General features: G+C 39.4%; 1 protein-coding gene and 1 long non-coding RNA gene across 2 annotated transcripts in view; both read left to right on the top strand.

Annotated features, from left to right (window-relative positions):
• The window catches only part of LOC139362331 (uncharacterized), an 81,004-nt gene extending 69,557 nt beyond the window's left edge, over positions 1-11,447 (top strand). Inside the window, exons 2-3 of the long non-coding RNA XR_011621004.1 lie at positions 2,726-2,851; positions 3,534-11,447. This is a non-coding gene — a long non-coding RNA (uncharacterized lncRNA). The remainder of the gene's footprint in view (positions 1-2,725; positions 2,852-3,533) is intronic.
• A 5,120-nt stretch (positions 11,448-16,567) lies between these two features.
• LOC105486143 (signal peptidase complex subunit 2-like) lies at positions 16,568-17,973 on the top strand. Its single transcript, XM_011748847.3, is given in 2 exon segments — positions 16,568-16,992; positions 16,995-17,973. Coding segments are annotated over 2 exon segments (678 nt in total). The 5' UTR covers positions 16,568-16,592; the 3' UTR covers positions 17,273-17,973.
• The last annotated feature ends 1,443 nt before the right edge of the window (positions 17,974-19,416 follow it).

The raw sequence follows: 19,416 nt of genomic DNA, 5'->3' as shown, positions 1-19,416 counted from the left end.
ATTGCTGATAAACGAAATGGGAAAGACTGTGGGAGGAGCAGTTCGGACAGTTTGAGCATCAAGAAAAAAATATATTCAATAGACTTGGCAAGTAGGTGACATATCATTACAGAAAATTTACCTTTAAAAATAGGTGACTAATGATTAACAATTAAGAAATAAACTTAAGCCTTTAAAATTTTCTCTCCTGTAGAATAGATTATTCCTTCAAAAAACCCTGAAAAATGAGGCATTATACTTCCATTACTAAGGATTTAGGGGACACAAAGTACAGGAAAAATGAGATTTAATTGGGCTAATTTGGAGAAAGTCTTCAGAAGTAAGGTTTAATTAGGTTAAGTTTAAGGTTTAATCCAGAAGAAAGATTTCCCAGAAGACAGACAGAAAGATCAGGCACCTGTAGGATCTTGTCAGGAATATTAGAGATGGAGTGGCTCTCCTACTTGGAGAATTCAATAAGCCGCCAGCTAGAATCCAAGTCTATTGATTTAGAGACATGGGAGAGAAAATTGATCTGTGAGAAGCTCTGAGAGAAAGAAGAGGTTGAGTCAAGGAGTCACAAAGCAAGAAAAAGAATAAATGGTTAGGCACTGGAAGTTTTGAGGCCCTACTAACTTGATGGGCAAGTGTTCATTTCGTCTCCAGAGGGATTGGCCAAATTGTGCCAACGGCACCTTTACACCCCAATTAAAATTCTCTGATTTTAAATGAGACTTCCTCTTTAAGCCTGGGAAGGGGTTATTATTCAGAAGGTATTAACCAACTGTTCATCACCTCCAATAAGTACCGGATGTGAGGAAAAAAGATAGGTTAATTCTAACAGAATTTATTACTTGTTATTAAATCCCAGAATGAGGTCCTGAGAACAATCTGCCACCAGATTAATCTTAAGTACCACTTTGATTGTGTCATTGGCCTTTGCCAAACCCCCATGGCTTTTTGTTGCTACCAACTCACGTCTCACTTGCTCAGATTTCTGTGGTCTGGCCCCACTGTGTCTGGGCAGACTCATCACCCACCCTCCCTGTCCCCATGCCTAAAGTCACATGATAACCCATAAATCCATTAACCCCTTAATCCATGAATGGATTAACCCATTTATGCATGTAGAGCTCCCATGAACTAATCATCTCTTAAAGGTCGCACCTTTCGATACTGCCACACTGGGTATTAAGTTTCAGTATGAGTTTCAGAGGAGACAAACATTTAAACCATAGCACCTAGTAATGCCTAGATAACCCCAGGCAAAGTTTGGCAAAGGTCAATGTCACAATCAAAGGGGTACATAAGATTAATCTGGTGGCAGATTGCCAAAGTGTCAATTTATTTTACTATTTATCTAGCACTTACATCCTGCCTTGTGGCTTCATTATGTGTGCACATTCATTGATCATCTCTGGTATGCTTAACATATCCCTCACAGTATCTTAGTACAGCTTAGTGAGCTATAAACAAGGGAATAGGTATTCCATTGATCCTTTTAGAAAATAAGACAAAATGGTTTCCTATCAGTCTTGGGTAACATAAAGTTCTGATTAAGAAGCAGGCAAAAGATTAAGAATGCGCAAATTTCCAGTTTGATATGCATATTCACTCTTCTTGTTGGGTATCCAACAAGACCGGTATTATGCTGTGATATGTGCTGGTTAATTCCAGATACTGACTGATGAAGTGTATTTTTGTTTATAGTACAGAAAATCAGCAACAATTTAAGAAAACTGGAAGCACAAAAGCGTGTTATTTTAGGCTATACATTTTTAATATATCCAACAAGTGAGAATCATACGTATTTGTACATTAGCTAAAATTAGGAATTGAGAGTAAGGAGGACAAAAGGAGACAGTTGGGAAGGGATGAAGAGAGAGGCAAAAGCAATATGAAGCTTCCTGAAAGATCGAAGAATAAACGATTTAGTGCCGATGATGAACTGAATTGGAAGTTTACTCCTTTAAAAACCATGATTTAAAGTATGAATATGTTCCTCAAACTTTTGATTAAATTTTGAGAAAGTACTCTTATTTCACTCCGGGAAGTAAAAACAAACAAAAACAAAAACAAACAAAAAACATGAAAGAAAGATGGAGACCTTTGTAGTGAGGGCAAGGAAGCCGTATTTCATTGGTGAATAGTGGCAAAACATGGAGACAGAATTTCAAATCTGTCCTGTAGGTAAAGTGATTGGATTTATTGATTGTGCCAATATATGCCTAATTCTGCGTGGCAGTACGTATATTAAATTAAATTCCATTGGCCTGCAGCTGAGGATCCCTGCACCAAAACACGTCCAATCCCTGGAACATTTTGCATTTCCCCAGTGTTAGATGTTTTATAGATCTCTGTGTTCCTGTGGTCATTTACGTTTATGTTTCATTTACGATAATTCCCTCAGGATGGATGGTCACTCGGTAAAATCATCATTTTGGAAAAAACACTGATATTAATAACCTGATTTGATGTAGGGGAAAATAATGCCATCATAACATAAATCAGCATTCCTTTCATCTCAAGTTTTGAATTCCTAACTCTATGTATGGCTCAGACCTTAGATTTTAAAAGGAAAAAATAAAAAAAGAGGAGAAAGCACTCACATATGACAGTTGTTCTAAAAACTGTGAATTTCCAGCATTTCTCTCTTGAAACTAGTCCAAAATAGTCTCATAACTTTTAGGAAGCTCTAAATCCCTAATTAAGTAAAAAGTTCCTTTTACCTTCTTTTTATTTCCAGAAAGAAAAGTCTCGATTGCTCAGACTTCTGTGGTCTGGCCCCACTGTGTCTGGGCAGACTCATCGCCCACTCTTCCTGTTCTCGTCCCTAAAGATCCAGTCAATCTGGCTGCCCACCAGTCTTCAGGTATTTCTTCCAGAAAAAGAAGAAGGCAGAGAATGTTTTTAGTTTAATAAACTTTATTCTTGTTGGTGGAAGAGGGAGGGGAAATAAAAGCCACCTACTCAACTCCTCTCAATAAATTAAATAACACATAGCCAATTCCCAGGCCCTAAGCAAACTTTGGGCACTTGAGCCAGTCCCGCTGTTTCTTTATGGCCCAGTCTGCTTCCCCTTCACAGAAGGGAATTTTTCCTACTGCTGCCAGGTTATGTCATGACCATGGGCCACGTCCCCTCTGTGGAGAGGGTCCCAGGCACTGAGAGGATGTTAGGGGCAGCCACAGTGGCCAGGGAAAGGAAGAAGGGGATGCTCTTTCTCAAAGATTGGGGCAGAGAGGACAGTCCTGGAGGAGCGCTGTGACTGATTGTTCCTCCCTCCTCAGCTTCCCCCAGCTGTGGGTACAGGAAGAGCAGGAGAGAAATGGATCCTTCCTTCAGGGAGTATCAAGAGCCCAAAGGGACCCCTAGAGCTAACGAGGCCACTGAGAAAAATTCCTTAAATTAACTAATTGACAAAATGCCATGTTTTGTGGAAAAACAGTAACATCAGTTATGGAATGAGGAAAGAACCTAAAATATTCTATTGCAAATAACCAAATCTACCTTCTTTAGGTTGTTTTCTGTTTTGTTTTGTTTTGCTTTTGTAGAGACGGGGTTTTGCCATGTTGCCCAGGCTGGTCTAGAACTCCTGACTCAAGTTATCCACTCCACCTGCCTCAGCCTCCCAAAGTGCTAGAATTCCTGGTGCGAGCTACCACACCCAGCCTAGGTTGTTATGAGGATTTTTTTTTTTTTTTTTTTTTTTTGTCCTTGTGAGATATCATGTGTGTGTATGTGTGTGTTTAAATTGATTTTTTGAGTTTTTGTTGGTGGTGGTGTTTAATCTGCAGCCTGGATGTGTTTCCTTGTTATCTGATGGGATAATGATAGAAATGTTAGACGACTATGATATAGATACTGGACCATAAATGTTATGCTAATCTCATAAGAGTAGTTACATGTGAGTAACATGCACAACTAAGTACACACAGTGCTCGTATTAGATTTTACATGAATTAAAATGGGTTAGTGTCAGATCTCCCCATCAGAATTAACTTGTCCCTCAAGTAAATTCCTGTGACACTGAGTGTCTGATATGGTTTGGCTCTATGTCCCCACCCAAATCTCATGTGCAACTGTAATCCCCACGTGTTGAAAGTGGGGCCTGGTGGGAGGTGACTGGATCATGGGGGTGGTTTCTAATGGTTTGGCACCATTCCCCTAGTGCTGTCTTGTTGACAGAGTTCTCACAAGATCTGGTTGTTTAAAAGTGTGTGGCACTTCCTCCTTCACTGTGTCTCTCTCCTGCTCCACCATTGTGAAGATGTGCATGCTTCCCCTTCACCTTCCGCCATGATTGTAAGTTCCCTGAGGCCTCCCAGTCATGCTTCCTGTTAAGCCTGAGAAAACGTGAGTAAATTAAACCTCTTTTCTTTATAAGTTACCCAGTCTCAGGTAGTTCTTTATAGCAGTGTGAGAATGGACTAATATAGTGCCCATCCAGTTTATATTACAGATTGCCTCATTTTCCAGTAATTTGTAAAGGCAGGGGAAATGTGGGAAGCCCCACTGGTAAGTAAACCAACTCAACAGCTACTCAACCCAGAAACGCTAAGCTGGGTTGGGAGTTTGATGCAACCTAGGTCAATGTTTTCCTCATGAAAAAAGGAAGAAGAAGAAATGATAAATACAAATTTTCACTCAGCCACAGCAGCTGACAGGGGTCATGCCTACTAAGAGGTGCCAGTAAAATTACCTTTGTAAAGGGGAAAGAAGAAAGAGGAGGGAGGGCAATGCTTAGAGGAAAGTTCGGCAAAGATTTTAAGAGAAAAGGGATGGGGATCAATGAGAAGAGGGCCTAGAGAAAGGTGTTATTTTCATGCATGTTTAAGGGGCATGCATTAACTAGGTCAATGCAAGTCAAATTAGATATGTATTCATTAACGTTAATTCTATAAATAAGATAAAGTGATCAAAGAATGCAAGAAAAATTCTGGCCAATGATGACTACTTTGTAATTTAGATAATTTTACTTTTATATGATTCAAGACTACCCCTTAGACAAATAGTTATAGTTTCAGAAGAACCAAATTGGAATGTTCTGTGTTCCACCCATTTAAAAGCCTGATATTTGTGGTTCTGGCTCAGCTCAGCCCTTAATTCGTAAGCTTGAATATTTGGTTCCCTCAGTGGAGTGTGTCACTTTTACCTATTGATCCTAACTTTGAAGCTGGAATACCAGAGCCTGGGGATCTGCCTGGGATGGATCAGGGCTTTCAATCTTCTAAATTATTATGACTGGGCCCTACTGACTTAGTCTACTTAGGGAGATTCCTATAGGTGCCTTGTTACTGATATTTGCTCTCTCCACCTACATTTTAATGAATAGAGTGAACACCTTCTGCTGAGTAAGAACAGTCCTTCTCACAGTAAAACCTAATTCTACTTCTCCTAATGAAAGTTTAATGTATATTCCATTACATCATGTGACCTAGCAGGGACAGAAAAATTAAGAGTAGCAGGACGAGATAGAACGTGAAACACTGCAATATGGAAATCAAGGAGTCAAGCTGCAGCTAGGGACTCAGATCCAACTCCAAATGGCAGGAAATTCAGCCAAGTGATGGTGCACTGTATCCAGAGAGAATAGTTCTGGCAGGCAGTGGTTATCATCAGAAAAAAAGAAGAAATAGGAAGAGGAGAGTAGGGCAATCATTTGTGTCATATCATTTCATTTCTTGCAAAAGAAAAAAGATCTAGTGCAAATACAGCAAAATATGAAGATCTGTTAAATCTGGGTAGTGGGTGCATATACATATGGAATAAACTGGTGGTCCTCAAGATGTGGGCCCCAGATCAGCAGCATCAGCATCACCTGGAAACTTGTTAGAAATGCAAATCTCAGGCCTCACTCCAGACCTACTGAATCAGAAGTTCTGGGGATAAAACCCAACAACTTGTGTTTTAACAAGCCCTCCAGGTGATTATGATACACACTAAAATTCAAGAACCACTGTAATAGAGTATTCTTTGTACTTTTCTATATGTTTGTTTAGAAAAAAATTCACAGTAGTGATGGGAGAGTCCTGACAAGGGGAGTTGGTGGAGGGCAGCTATGAAGAGGGGTTCAATTGGTCTGGCCATCGGTAGTTTCAGAAATAGGACCTTGGTGCCCTCCAGAGTGAGAGATGGGGTGGGCAAGGGCTGGGTTAGAGCAAATCAGTGGAAGGCATGACTGTTGTCTAAAAGGAATGGTGCTGGAAAGGATAACCACGACAAAGTCTCAAGTACAGGATATTAAGGCAAGGACCTTGTTAGCAAAGGACGTGCTGGTGTTACCAAGCAGGGTCTCGCTTCAGCACCGGACTAACAGCATAGCAAGGCTGACTTGGTGCTGAAATGCTTGGGCCGCAGAGCTCCCTTTCTTTTCTCACTCTTTCACTTCCTACTCATGGAACTCCCTTCCTTCTCTTTCTCCCTCCTTCCCTTCCCACCCAGGGTAAACCAAAGGCAAAACTGTAGGTGGGGGTAAAGGGGCTTTGCAGCAATTGGAGGGTCAGACTAGCCGAGAGTAAGACAAGCTAATGCCTTTAGACAACACTTCTTCCTATAACAAAGGTGTCCCTATACTTGTCTATTTCAGACCTGAGCAACAAGAAGACAGCTAATATTTAACATAATTTCAACTGTACAAAACATAGTATATGGTTTTAAATGCACAGAATCAGTTTTCCAACAATCATAACCATGAATTATGTTTCACGAAACCTCCAAGTCTTCAGATTTGGCCTGAATTAACCCAGATGTTTTTCTCATATTTTGAGTTTCTCTTATGTTGCTATTCTCTGATGTACACCCTCTTACATCCCCGAAAGTTCTTAAAGCTCCTGGAGGTTTAATGTGCTGACCTAGAGCTCCCTGCCAAGACATTAGTACTAATGGCCCAGGCTGAAGAGGTTGTTGTATTAAGACATCAATGCCTGATGCTTGAGTCACATTTACCTTGCTCAAGGATCCCTTATTATTTTGCCTCAACAGTGGATGCTGAGAAGGAAAAAAAAATGCAGAAATGCAGAAAGCCAGAACTCTAACTTTTTAACATTGCTTTTGAATTGGGTACAAATGGTACATCATAAACAACACACTATTTCAACACACTGAAGTTTATAGAAACTAGTTGAATTAAGTGTTTTATGTCCTCAAAGAGTTACTTAGCACACCCTGGAAATGTTTATATTGCAATTCTGTCATTTACAAAAATGTAGGAAAAACACCAAATCACCTCACAGGGATGTCTAAAATCTCTAAGTTCTACTAAAAGGCAAACTAATATCATTATACTGTGCTTAAATGATAATCGAGGTACTCATTTCAGTTTCTTTCCTCCAATGCAGCAGTAAAATTTCCCAGGAAGCATGCCATGTGGAATTAGAGGATCTAGGGAAAGTGAAAACATTCCAAAATGAAAATTCCAATTTTGTAATAATAAAAATTATTCTGGACACATACATAATGATAGTAGGTGTGGTAAGCAGAATTAATGCTCCTGGGAAGATGGCCACATCCAGATCCTCAGAACCTATGAATATGTTAGGTCACCCGAAGAGAGGCATGAAGGTTGTTAATAGTGAGACTTTAAAATGGGGAGAGTATCGTAGATTACCCAGGTAGGTCCAATGTAATCACAAGGGTTCTTAAAGGGGAAGTTGTGGGAGGGCAGAAGAGTGAGAGCCAGTAAGATGGCAGCAGGAAAACTCAGCCTGAGGCTGCTGGCTTTGAAGGTGGGAAAGGGCCATGAGCCAAGGATAGTGGGTAGCCTTTAAAAGCCAGAAAAGGTAAGGAAATGGATTTACCCCTAGAACCTGCGGAAGGAATGCAGTCTTGCCAACACCTTGGTTTTCAACCAAATGAGACACATTTTAGACTTCCAACCTTCAGAACTGTAAGATAATAAATTTGTGTTGTCTTAAGTCACTAAGTTTGTGGTAATTCATTATAGGCAATAGAAAACTAATAGAGTTGGTTTCTGTGAGACAGAGTAGAAAAGTCAGAATCTCTGCTTTCTAAGACCTACTTTGGAAACTCATGTATTTTGAACACTGCTAAGAGGGAGGGGGCACAGGCAGGTTTCCTGAAGTCATGCAGGGCAGGTTCTTCTCTCAATTTCTCTGGTCGTGAATCTTCCCCTATAAGAGAGAATTCTGGAGGAGAGTAGAGATAGGTTATGGGGGTAAAATCTGAACCCTGATTTCTTAATTTATAAATGAGACATTTCGGTCACATCATTTCAAGAGAAAAACCAGTTCTATCTCTGAAGTGCCAGGTGGTATAATAAGAACTATATTTGGTCTTTGTCCCTGGTTCCTGGCACAGAGTCCCTAAAACCTTTAGAAGTTCCTGAGTGATAGGAGTGTCTTTTGTTATTCATAATGCGTTCCTTTGGATCACATGTGAATTTATGCTAATGAGATGACTTAGGGTGAGGCCTCTAGTTACCCTCAACATGAAAATGGTCACCAGAAAGACCAAACAATTAGAGAGCTGGAATTTTCAGCCCTATCCACCAACCTCCAAGAAGAGCACTGGAGATCAAGCTCTATAAAAACTCTTGAACAAGGGGGTTTGATGAGTTTCCACGTTGGTGAACACATCAAGGTGCTGGGAGGATGGCATGCCTGGGGAGGGCAGGGAAGCTCCATGTCCCTTCCCCATACCTTATACCATGTACCTGTTCATCTGGCTGTGTTCATTTGTATCCATTGTCATATCATTTATGACTGGTAAATATAAAGAAAGTGTCTCCCTGAGTTCTGTGAGCTGTTATATCAAGTTATTGAACAGGCAGGGTTGTGGGAACCCAAAATTCATAGCCAAGTCAGTCAGGAGTGTAGGTAACCTAGGGATGCACTGCTTGTAATTGTCATCTGAAGCGGCAAGAAGTCTGTGGGAGGGAGCCCTGAATAACCTGTGGGGTCTGTACAAACTTGGGGTAGTCAGTGTCCAAATTAAGTTAAATTCTAGGACAGCCAGTTGGTGTCCAAAGAGAAATGGAGAATTTCTCAGTGTGGAAAACCTACACATTTGGTGGGTGTCAGAAGTGTGAGTAGAAAAACAAAGTTTTCCTTTTATACCTTAATTCTATCAATGAGATATGGTTATCCACAGCATGTGTAGACTCAATTACATTAATCACTTCAGGTTTTTAAAAGTTTCAAAAATGTAAATCTGTGTGTTGGTTAAAGAGTGAGGATTTTGGATATTCTACACCATTTCATTGTTTGAAAGGCCTATATTTTCCACATGAGAAAACACCTGAACTCGATTCATAAGTCCTCAAACATGGGGCTAAATTACAACCAAGAGGAATTTAGGTGGTCAGTATATGGGTGTTTACTATAAAATCAGGAAATTTGTATAATAAAACATTGAAAAAAGTATAACCAAGGAAGTTACTGTAGTCTGCCTGGTTTTCTGAATATGAAGTGACTGGAAGAACAATAACTGCTAAGGTAGAAAAGGAGAAGCTAAGATTGTATGTCAAGGTGAAGCTCAACAGGATGGGACAGTGTGATGTGTGCAAGAGTGGGATATCTTCCTACGGTGGAGCACTAGTCTCTAGCTGCCCCTCATGTGATTCTGCTTCTGAAGAATCCACAATGTTCTAGCTACTGTACTTATTGAAGAATGAATGAATAAATGAGTGAGTGGATTTATACGCCAGCTTTTGACTGCTTGTATTTATTTATTCCACTCTCTACACAACCCAGCAGGGAAGTGGGAAAATACAGTGGCTGCCAATGCCGGATACATACTTGATTTGCATTACTCCATCCATGTTTGTCCTATCATATAGAGAAGAGAAAGTTGTCTTTATGGAAAAACTGAAAAGGTTGCTCTGACAAACATTCTCATACTAATGAGACGAAGTAGAAAGAATTCCTTCAGCATCTAACAACTAAAATCCATTAACATTCCTAAGGAATAATAAAGATTTTTAAAAGTCAACCTGATAAAAGTGAGTTTCTGACTTAGACTCAGTTGTAACAATGTGAAATATTGACTCAAATGACCTGCACATGTCATCCTTGCATTTTTCTCTCTCTTCTCTCATTAACTCATTTTCCACTTAATTTTCTATTTGTGCAATTACCCAAGTTCTGATATCAACTCATGAGTCATGAGTTTCTCCCAGTGGTCTTATGTTTGAATGAATTGGGATTGGCTATCTAAAATACATCGACTAATTCTCTAAACCATGAATAAGTTAATCTTGCAATGTATATTCCCCCACCATCTAAAACTAATATTACAGCAGAGATCGGCCTGATGGAGTATTAGAAATAACAATGAGAGAAGAATACAGAGAACTGGTTTCCAGATAATAACTACTAACGTGTTTTTTCCCAAAGTACTAAGAAATTTTAAGTAATAGGTGAAATATTTCTTAAGTAGAATAAGTTATTCATGGAATGTGCCTAACAACATATAGTATTTAAAAGTACCTATTAGATTAGCGTAAGATCACTTAATTGTCTTGCCAAAATAAAAGCCTTGGTAAGAATTCATCCTTTCTTTTATTTTCCTGTCCTGAAAGTTTTGGCCAAGTTGAGTGAAATAATATATTTCCTACTTTCCATTTCCCATGATGCTGGAATATTACCCAGGAAATAAACATGATTGAGTCTGTTTGTTTCCTAAAGCCATGAGAAAAATGTGGACTGCTTGGAAAGTTTCACCCAAGGGAAAAGGCTCATGCTGAGATCACTGATGTTGCAAACGTGTTTGGTTACTTTTCTCAGGAGTCCACTTCTGATCACTGGATTAGGAAGCCTGCAGCCCATAGAGAAACAGCCTCTTGTCCAAGGTCAACAGAGTTGGGAAAAAGGACTAAGCTTAATGGATTTTCTCAGTGTCCAAGGATGTTGACAGTAGCAGAAATATTGCACCCAGCCTTCTACCTGTGTCAGCTCCTTTGCGAGGCATGAATTTGATTTTGAAGTATAATTTACTTGATGCCTTCAACCTAATAAAAAATTCACATTAAATATCTTTCTCCTACTCCCCAAGCTGCCTTTGTTTACAGTTGTGGCCTCAGCTCTCATAGAGTTAATTCTTTGTTTAGCTTGCTTGCAGTCAGTCAAATTTATAAATAAAGTGGCAGGCCATAAAGGATTTTTTTGGACAACCGCCATCATGAGAATAGGGAGTAGTAGGCAGAGCCAGAAAATAATGGCGGAGAGAAACAGGAGGAGGAGAAAGGAAAGGGGAGACTCAGTGACAAAGGTGTCACGAGGAGCACAAGCGCATGAAAAACCCAAGATGGGTTAGGGGAATCAACAAGCGAAACAGTCAGGATATGGATCTTTTGCAAGGCGCAGCAGAAGAGACAGGGTATTGAGTTTGATTATTTTCTAAAAATAGCTCCCATGGCCAAAAGGTCAGGAAACTGGCTGAGAAGTTAACTGGCTGAGAAGGCAGAACCTATAGAGGATAGTGAAAAATTCAAATGAGATGTGTGCATTATATCTTAGTATAGATGCTATAAACTTTGAATTAAAAAACTAGTGATGATAGAGTTAAAATGAATACTTACAATTCTCTCTTGAAAAAGAAAGCTCTAGAATCTTCTTCCTTTTTTGAGAAAGCTGTGCTAGCTCCTTCGTTAGTTTCCTTGCTCCTCATGACACTGCTGTCTGAGTTTAGCTTTGCTTATTTGGAGCTTTTCACCTAGCTAGGACTGCATTTGCTCTCTGGGGTCTAGGATCTTTCTTTTTTAAAAATTTTTGGGGAACATGAGATCTTGCTATGTTGCCCAGGCCAAAGTGCAGTGGCTATTCACTGACAAGATCCCACTGCTGATCAGCATGGGAGTTTTGACCCACTATTTCTGACCTGGGCCAGTCCACTCCTCCTTAGGCAAACTGGTAGTCCTGGGAGGTCACCATATTGATGCTGAACTTAGTATGGACATCCCATCGGCATAGTGTACTACAGCCCAGAATGCCTGGGTTCAGACGGTCCTCTCTCTCAGCCTCCTGAATAGCTGGAACTACAGGTGTGTGCCACCATACCCAGCAAGGCTCTTTCTATTGGACATTTCACACTTCATGTCATATCTCCCTGTCTTCTTGATCAGGTACTCTCTGCCTGCTACAGGCGTTTTCACCATAAAAAATTTCAAAGAACAAAGGCAAAATCATGGCAAGTCGTGTTCTCTTAGCAGCTCATAATGTTGCAATAGCCCTAGAACTCAATTTAAAGGTCATTATTATTCCTAAGAGCCATTTGTTTTCCCATAGGTGCCCTTTCTGCCCCTCCCCTTCAGCTATTAAAAAGCCCCTAAGTCTATAGGCCTCCTTGAGTTACACTTTTCTGTGAATTCCTGCATGTATTGAAATCAAATTTTGTCTCTTCTCTTGATAACCTGTCAGTTTAACTCACATGCCCCCAGACACGAAACCCATGAGGGTAAAGTTTCTCCTCTTTAACACAAGGCATTCAGTATGAGCTTTTTGGATGTCCTACCACCACACAGCCTCAATATAGCTGTGTGTCTGTTCATCCACTGCTCATCCTACACTGGTCCTGGCCCTCCTCCTTACCACTTCTCATGGGACTCCCTGTCTGCTTGTCACCCTCTTTTTAGGAAATATTTAAGATTTAGTCCTGGATTCTCTTTATTTTTCCTTCATGGATTAGCAAATTCTAACAGTGGCAATAGTTAACATCTCACTGAACACTTAAACTTACCATACCAGACAGTGTTCCTAGTACCTTCCATAGAGCTTAAATAACTTGCTAGAGTATGAAACCTCCAGAGGGTGAAGGGCAAGTTTTCCCTTTGTCCTATAGTAGAAATTAATAAAGTCTGAAAATAAATGTGTGCAAATAATCCAGAAAATACTACACAAGAAAAGCACATTAGAAACTGAGGTCAAAGCAGCTCTGAGACCCAGCTGGTCTCTTCCATGCTTCTTTCTCCCCTGGCTTCTCTGCTTCTCTCCATGCATCAGTCGCCTCATCCCACTGCCCTCCAACAGCTTGTTCTGTTTGCTTATTCATAGTTTGAGCCTATATCATGCCAGGACCACCTCTACATGACCTCCCAGGTTCAGGGGTCACCACCACCTGGAATAGTGTTTCCTTCCCACAATTTGAAAGTCCCTGAAAAGCAAGCTGACTCACCTGTTCATCATTTCTCAACCAGCTTTTAGGAGAAAACCTATATTTGTTCTTACGTTGCTTTGAAATAGTTTGCTATGTGTCCCTCTGAGGTGGAAAAGTACAGGAGTGAACATTTCCAGCTTTTTACTATCCTTTAAATGTCCATTGTCGTGGGAGGTCTAATGTCTTATCTCATTGGTGAAATTATAAAGGACCTGGCTTCCTTGGGCTATCTGATTAATAAGAGGGTGCTGTGCCCCACAAACTACCAGCACTCTGACTCTTTCATTCCCTTTCTTTCTCCTTCCCCCTCATACAACTGCCTTTTCTTCTCTTTTCTTTTCCCTCCCCCATCATTCTCTTTTTCCCTCCCTATTTTCCTCTCACTCTCTCCCCCTCTTTCTTCCTCCCTCTCTTCTCCTTCTTCCCCTAAGGAGCACTTAGGGAGGTAGACTCTCCTTGTATATCCAGTCTCATGGACTAGGCACACCAACACACCTAGCTAGAGCTCCACTTTCTGGTTCCACTTTTCTGCCTACACCTGAGTCTATTAGGTCTACCCTTTCTTAGGATCTGATAATCTGGAAGGCTTCATTTTGGTTTCAGACCCAAGTTCTCTAATCCAGCTTTCCCAGGAAGCCTGTACTTTGAGAATTGCTGAATCTATACAATAAAACTTGATCTCCATGGTATTTATTCTTAATTTGTTAGAATACAGAGCAGAGAAAGAGTATGATATTTCTCCCTTTGGAATCCAACACAGACCACAGACTAGCTTATAGTTGGGATGGCCAGGAGTCAGGTATAGCCAGGAGTCTGGGTCATGTTGTCTTATTGCTGGGTAACTCCACTTCCTGGTTTGCCAGGGACAACCCCAGTTTATAGCTCAACACCCTACATCCTTATTATTATAGCCTTCTTTCTCTTAAAATAGTGTGCTAGTAAGGTCAATAAGTCATGCAGTCACACTATCTTTTGCTCCCCTAACAAGAGCTGTTCATCAGTCAAGTTCTTTCAGAGGGGAGCATATATGCAGCTATCACTGTAAAATATGTCATGTACAAGCTATAGATTTCTCAATTTGGCATTTAAGACCCTTCACAATCCTTTTCCTGATTACAGTTTTCCATGCTTCTTACCCTTCAGCTAGACTAACGTGCCTGGTATTTTTTATGATTACAAAATATAAAAATTGTGGCATACTCATACAATACTATATTATTCAGCAATATAAAAAACTACTAGTATATACAACATCATAGATTTATTTATATATTTAGATTGCACTTATATGAAGTTCCCCAACTGGTAAGTCTATTCCTTGGTGATCAAAATCAGAACAGCGTTTGTGTGTGTGGGATATAGATTGACTGGATGGGGGCACAATAACACCTTTGGGGAAAAGGGCAGTAATTAGTATCCTGATTTGGTTGATTTTATTTGGGTGTATATGTTTCTCTACACCCAATGAATTGCACATTCAAGATATGTGCATTTCACTCTATGTAACTTTTATCTAAATTTTAAAATAGGGGAAAAGTTGGGCATTTTAAAAAGACAAAATATTTTCTTTTAAAACTTAAATCACGTGATTACTTTCAGTCAAAAATACATCAAGTCTTAAATGAACGTTTTCTCTTTCTGCCACACTGTCAAACTGAGAAAGTATGATTTTTTTTAAAAAAATTTTTGTTTCCATAGGTTATTGGGGAACAGGTGGTGTCTGGTTACATGAGTAAGTCCTTTAGTGGTGATTTGCGAGATTTTGGTGCACGCATCACCCAAGCAGTGAATACTGCACCCAATTTGTAGTCTTTTATCCCTCGCCCCCTTCCCACCCCTTCACCCTGAGTTCCCAAAGTCCATTGTGTCATTCTTATGCCTTTGCATTCTCATAACTTAGCTCCCACTTTTCAGTGAGAACATACAATGTTTGTTTTTCCATTCCTGGGTTACTTGCTGCTTTCACACTATACCAGCATAGTTGAGTAGTTGCAACAGAGATTCTATGTCCTTTAAAGCTGAAAGTGTTTATCAACTGGCCCTTTACAGAAAAAGTTTACTGACCCCTGCTCTAAGAGACTGGCTTGTCCAAAATTATACAGCTTGTAGGACAAGGTTCTGCAACTTGAATCCAGATCCACTGATTATCTCAATGAACAGGCTTACTATATACATACATATGTGTGTGTGTATATATATATATATACACACACACACATATATCAGCAATGTTTTAATGCTTTTGAATCATTTTGGGGACAGCCAAGGTTCTTAACTTCAACTTCAGTCGTAAAAAGCTTTAATTATGGAGGCACGGTAAATGCAAAATCCACAGATGCAGCCTCTTGAGTGCAGCTGACATGAGTACCTCCTTCTCACAACGAATCAAACAGATCCACTCTTTTGTCTCAAGCTACACTCAAGCTGAAGTGTATCACCTGCAGGATACTTATCTCTCCCAACAGTGCCATGATGAGACGTATTCTCAGCCTGACCCCAGCCATAATACTTGTGAAGAGTATTATACCCCTTGGTGCTCTTGTGACTAAGGAAAATCAATATAATATATGATCAGATGAAGAAAAGAAGTATCACCCTCACATTACACCTTATTAGTGGCTTCTCAAGAAATTTTGTTAACATCTACTGACAATATCTGCTCTGCATACTGTATACACAAGGAATGCATTTGAAGCTCAAATATTTACCTCTTTTACTTCAAAACAGCTTTGTCAGATGGCAAGCTTACAATAACTTGGTAGATAGCCATCTGTTCTCAATAGGAAGTAAGTTGCTCAAAGGATTTGAATAGGAGCAAGATGGCCAATTTGGGCAGTTTCCCAATTATTACTGTGTTGGTTCGTGGTACCTATAATTTTTCTTTTTCTATATAAATTCCCAGAAAATTAATCACATCCATATCTAAAATTAAATATACACACATATTTCAAAATCCAGCTAATTTTTGAAACACTCTAAGTTTTGGAATAAGGCCCATTCTCCCTTTCCTGGGTGAGGGCTGATAGCCTAGAATTGAACAAACGGTTTCTTAAATGTCAGAAAATATATGCATTTCACTCTATGTAATTTCTTTCCCAAATATTACATGGAATTCTAAGACCAGTGATCTATTAGGCCTTCGTGTGCTAATAGCGCATGTTGATTACAGTTATTAATGAACTTGCCAAGAAAGAAGGCAAAACACGTATATACTACAATAAGAAAATCTCTATGAGATACAGTTGTAAGGCAGTTTACTTCATCATTATCATCGTTATTGTTAATAAAAGCGTATTGGTCTTCCACTGGTTGAGGATTGAGAAATAAAAAAATAAAAAATAAAAGCCAATAGGAATTATACTGGGCTTGACTCTCTACTGAGCTGTCAGGGAAACCTCTAGCAATATGATAATCTAGAGTAGAGAGAATGGGTATGGCATAAAATACTTTACCTGCCTTAGTTAAAATGTGCATCAGGGGGAGACGCAGAGGCGCACAACATGGCAGCGGCAGCTACACAGGGCGGGAGAAGAGGTGGTCTCGGAGGCAATAGTGGGGCTGGCGGTGGTTCCAACTGCGGGACAGGCAGTGGCCGTAGCGGCTTGTTGGATAAGTGGAAGATAGATGATAAGCCTGTAAAAATTGACAAGTGGGATGGATCAGCTGTGAAAACCTCTTTGGATGATTCTGCCAAAAAGGTACTTCTGGAAAAATACAAATACGTGGAGAATTTTGGTCTAATTGATGGTCGCCTCACCATCTGTACAATCTCCTGTTTCTTTGCCATAGTGGCTTTGATTTGGGATTATATGCACCCCTTTCCAGAGTCGAAACCCGTTTTGGCTTTGTGCGTCATATCCTATTTTGTGATGATGGGGATTCTGACCATTTATACCTCATATAAGAGAAGAGCATCTTTCTCGTGGCCCACAGGAAAGATCCTACAGGAATGGATCCTGATGATATTTGGCAGCTGTCCTCCAGCCTTAAAAGGTTTGATGACAAATACACCTTGAAGCTGACCTTCATCAGTGGGAGAACAAAGCAGCAGCGGGAAGCCGAGTTCACCAAGTCCATTGCTAAGTTTTTTGACCACAGTGGGACACTGGTCATGGATGCATATGAGCCTGAAATATCCAGGCTCCATGACAGTCTCGCCATAGAAAGAAAAATAAAATAGCCAATTCTAAAAGTAGCCCTCTTTCTGCTGGATCTTGCTGAATTACTGGCTTGGGGGGTGGGGGAGATAAAAAGAACTTAAAATGGGTAAAGTAAGAAATGTTTAAAAGTCCCTGTTTTGTCCTGAAATTTTAGTCTATTCTGGATAAATAGGATTTTCTGACACAGATATGAGAAGTTGTAGCTCTGATGTCTAGCTGTAGTCTCCTTGATCTGCTGATTACATTATTTTAATTTGCTTTTCTGGGAAAGTAGTTTTGCTAAAAGCTGTACAGATGTTTTCTTTTGTACCTAGCATACTTTATATAGTATAGCTTTGGGCCATGTAGCATTTTAAGACTGAATTTTAAAAAATTATTAATCTGTTGCTGACTCTGTTAATTCCTATTTCAATATGTGTTTCCTTGAAGAATTCAGGATACAACGTCTTGTGTATGACAGCTTTCCTTCACACACTATTTTTGTGGGTGTGTATATATCTGATTTGGGGAGAATTTTAAAAAAACATAGCTTTTTAATTTGTTTGAAACAGACTTTCTCCCTGTTACATTTTGTGCTTTTAACCAGTTAAAGAAGCCAATGGCATTTTAGTTTTATATTGTGTTTTCCACTAGTATATCCCTGTTGATTTGTTTGTGCCTTTTATTAACTGCCATTTTCTAAAATTTTTTTCAATAAAAGGAAGGAAGATGTGAAAAAAAATAAAAAAATAAATAAAATGTGCATCAGGTCATGGAACCCTCCTAATGCTATACAAAACAGTTTGCAATGTATCCTTCCACTGCAGGTTTTGTTTCTTAAGTTTTATTTTGACATGCAGAAAAGTTGCAAAAATTTTTACCCTTCACCCAGATACCCAAAGTTAATATTTTATATTTGCTTTATCATTGTTGTATAATATAGAGATAGATGGATGGATAGACGTAATGATGATTTTGCATCACTTGAGAGTAAGTTGAACACACAATGCTCCTTTATCACTAAATACTTCAGTGTGCATTTCCTGAAACTGAGGACATTCTCTTATATAATCACAATACAGTTATCAAAATCAGGAAATTAACTTTGATACAATTAAATCAGGAGACTAACTTTGATCTACAGATCTCTTTCAGATTTTGCTAATTGTCTCACAAATATCCTTTATAGAAAAAGCAAAACATTCTGTTCCAAGATTTCATCTAGGAGCAAAAATTGCATTTAGTTTTCTTCTTTCTTTAGTCTCCTTTAATCTAGACTCTCCAGTCTGATGACCTTGATGCTTTTGAAGAATCCAGACCATTTATTTTAAAGAATATCTCTCAATGTGTAGGTTCTGATATTTCTTCATGGTTAGATTCACAGTACATGTTTTGGGCAGGAACACAGAGAGATGTTTGGCTCTTTCTCAGTGCATCATATCAGAGGTACATGATATCTATCTGTCCAATCACAGGTGATATTAACCTTGTACCTTGGTTAAGGTAGTCTCTGCTGGGTTTCTTCATTGTAAGTTATCTATATTTCTCCTTTGTCATTAAAAAATATCTTGTGTGAGGTTACATTGAGACTATGTAATATCCTCTTTCTCATCAAACTTGCAGCCACTAATTGTATCATCCACTGGTGGTTCTTGCATGAAATAATTATTACTATGAAGTATTACTATGGAGGTTACCAAATGTGATTTTTAAAATGTAAATGTTTTTTCTACACTGATTACTATATGGAGGGGCTTTGTCCTTCTTGCCCATTTATTTGTGTTCATTTATGTCAGAATTGATTCACTAATTCTTATTTGATTCAATACATTTTAAACTAGTACTATCCTTGTTTATTTTGATGCACAAATGGTTCCAGTTTTGACTAGTGGAAGCCCTGCTGCAAATCTCTGAGGTGGGCGGTAAGGTAACCTGAACTGTATCTTATGGTGATATTGCTGGCAGCACTGTAAAGGGTGCTTTAGAAACACAAGAGATAAGAGGTGGAGGAAACCATTGGCAACGAGGATAGCACTAGGTACAGAAAGGACAAAATGGATTTTAGTGATCTGGGGAAGCAGAATCAATAGGATTTGGAATCTGCATGTAGACGTAAAGGAGAAAGGGTTTTTGGCCTGAGTACGTGGGAGTTAGTGATGCCACAGGTAAAAGCAGAGGAAAAAGA

This window comes from Macaca nemestrina, chromosome 3 (genome assembly GCF_043159975.1).
Source record: "Macaca nemestrina isolate mMacNem1 chromosome 3, mMacNem.hap1, whole genome shotgun sequence".
NCBI classification, from domain to species: Eukaryota; Metazoa; Chordata; class Mammalia; order Primates; family Cercopithecidae; genus Macaca; species Macaca nemestrina.
This window is presented reverse-complemented; position numbering and strand designations above follow the sequence as displayed.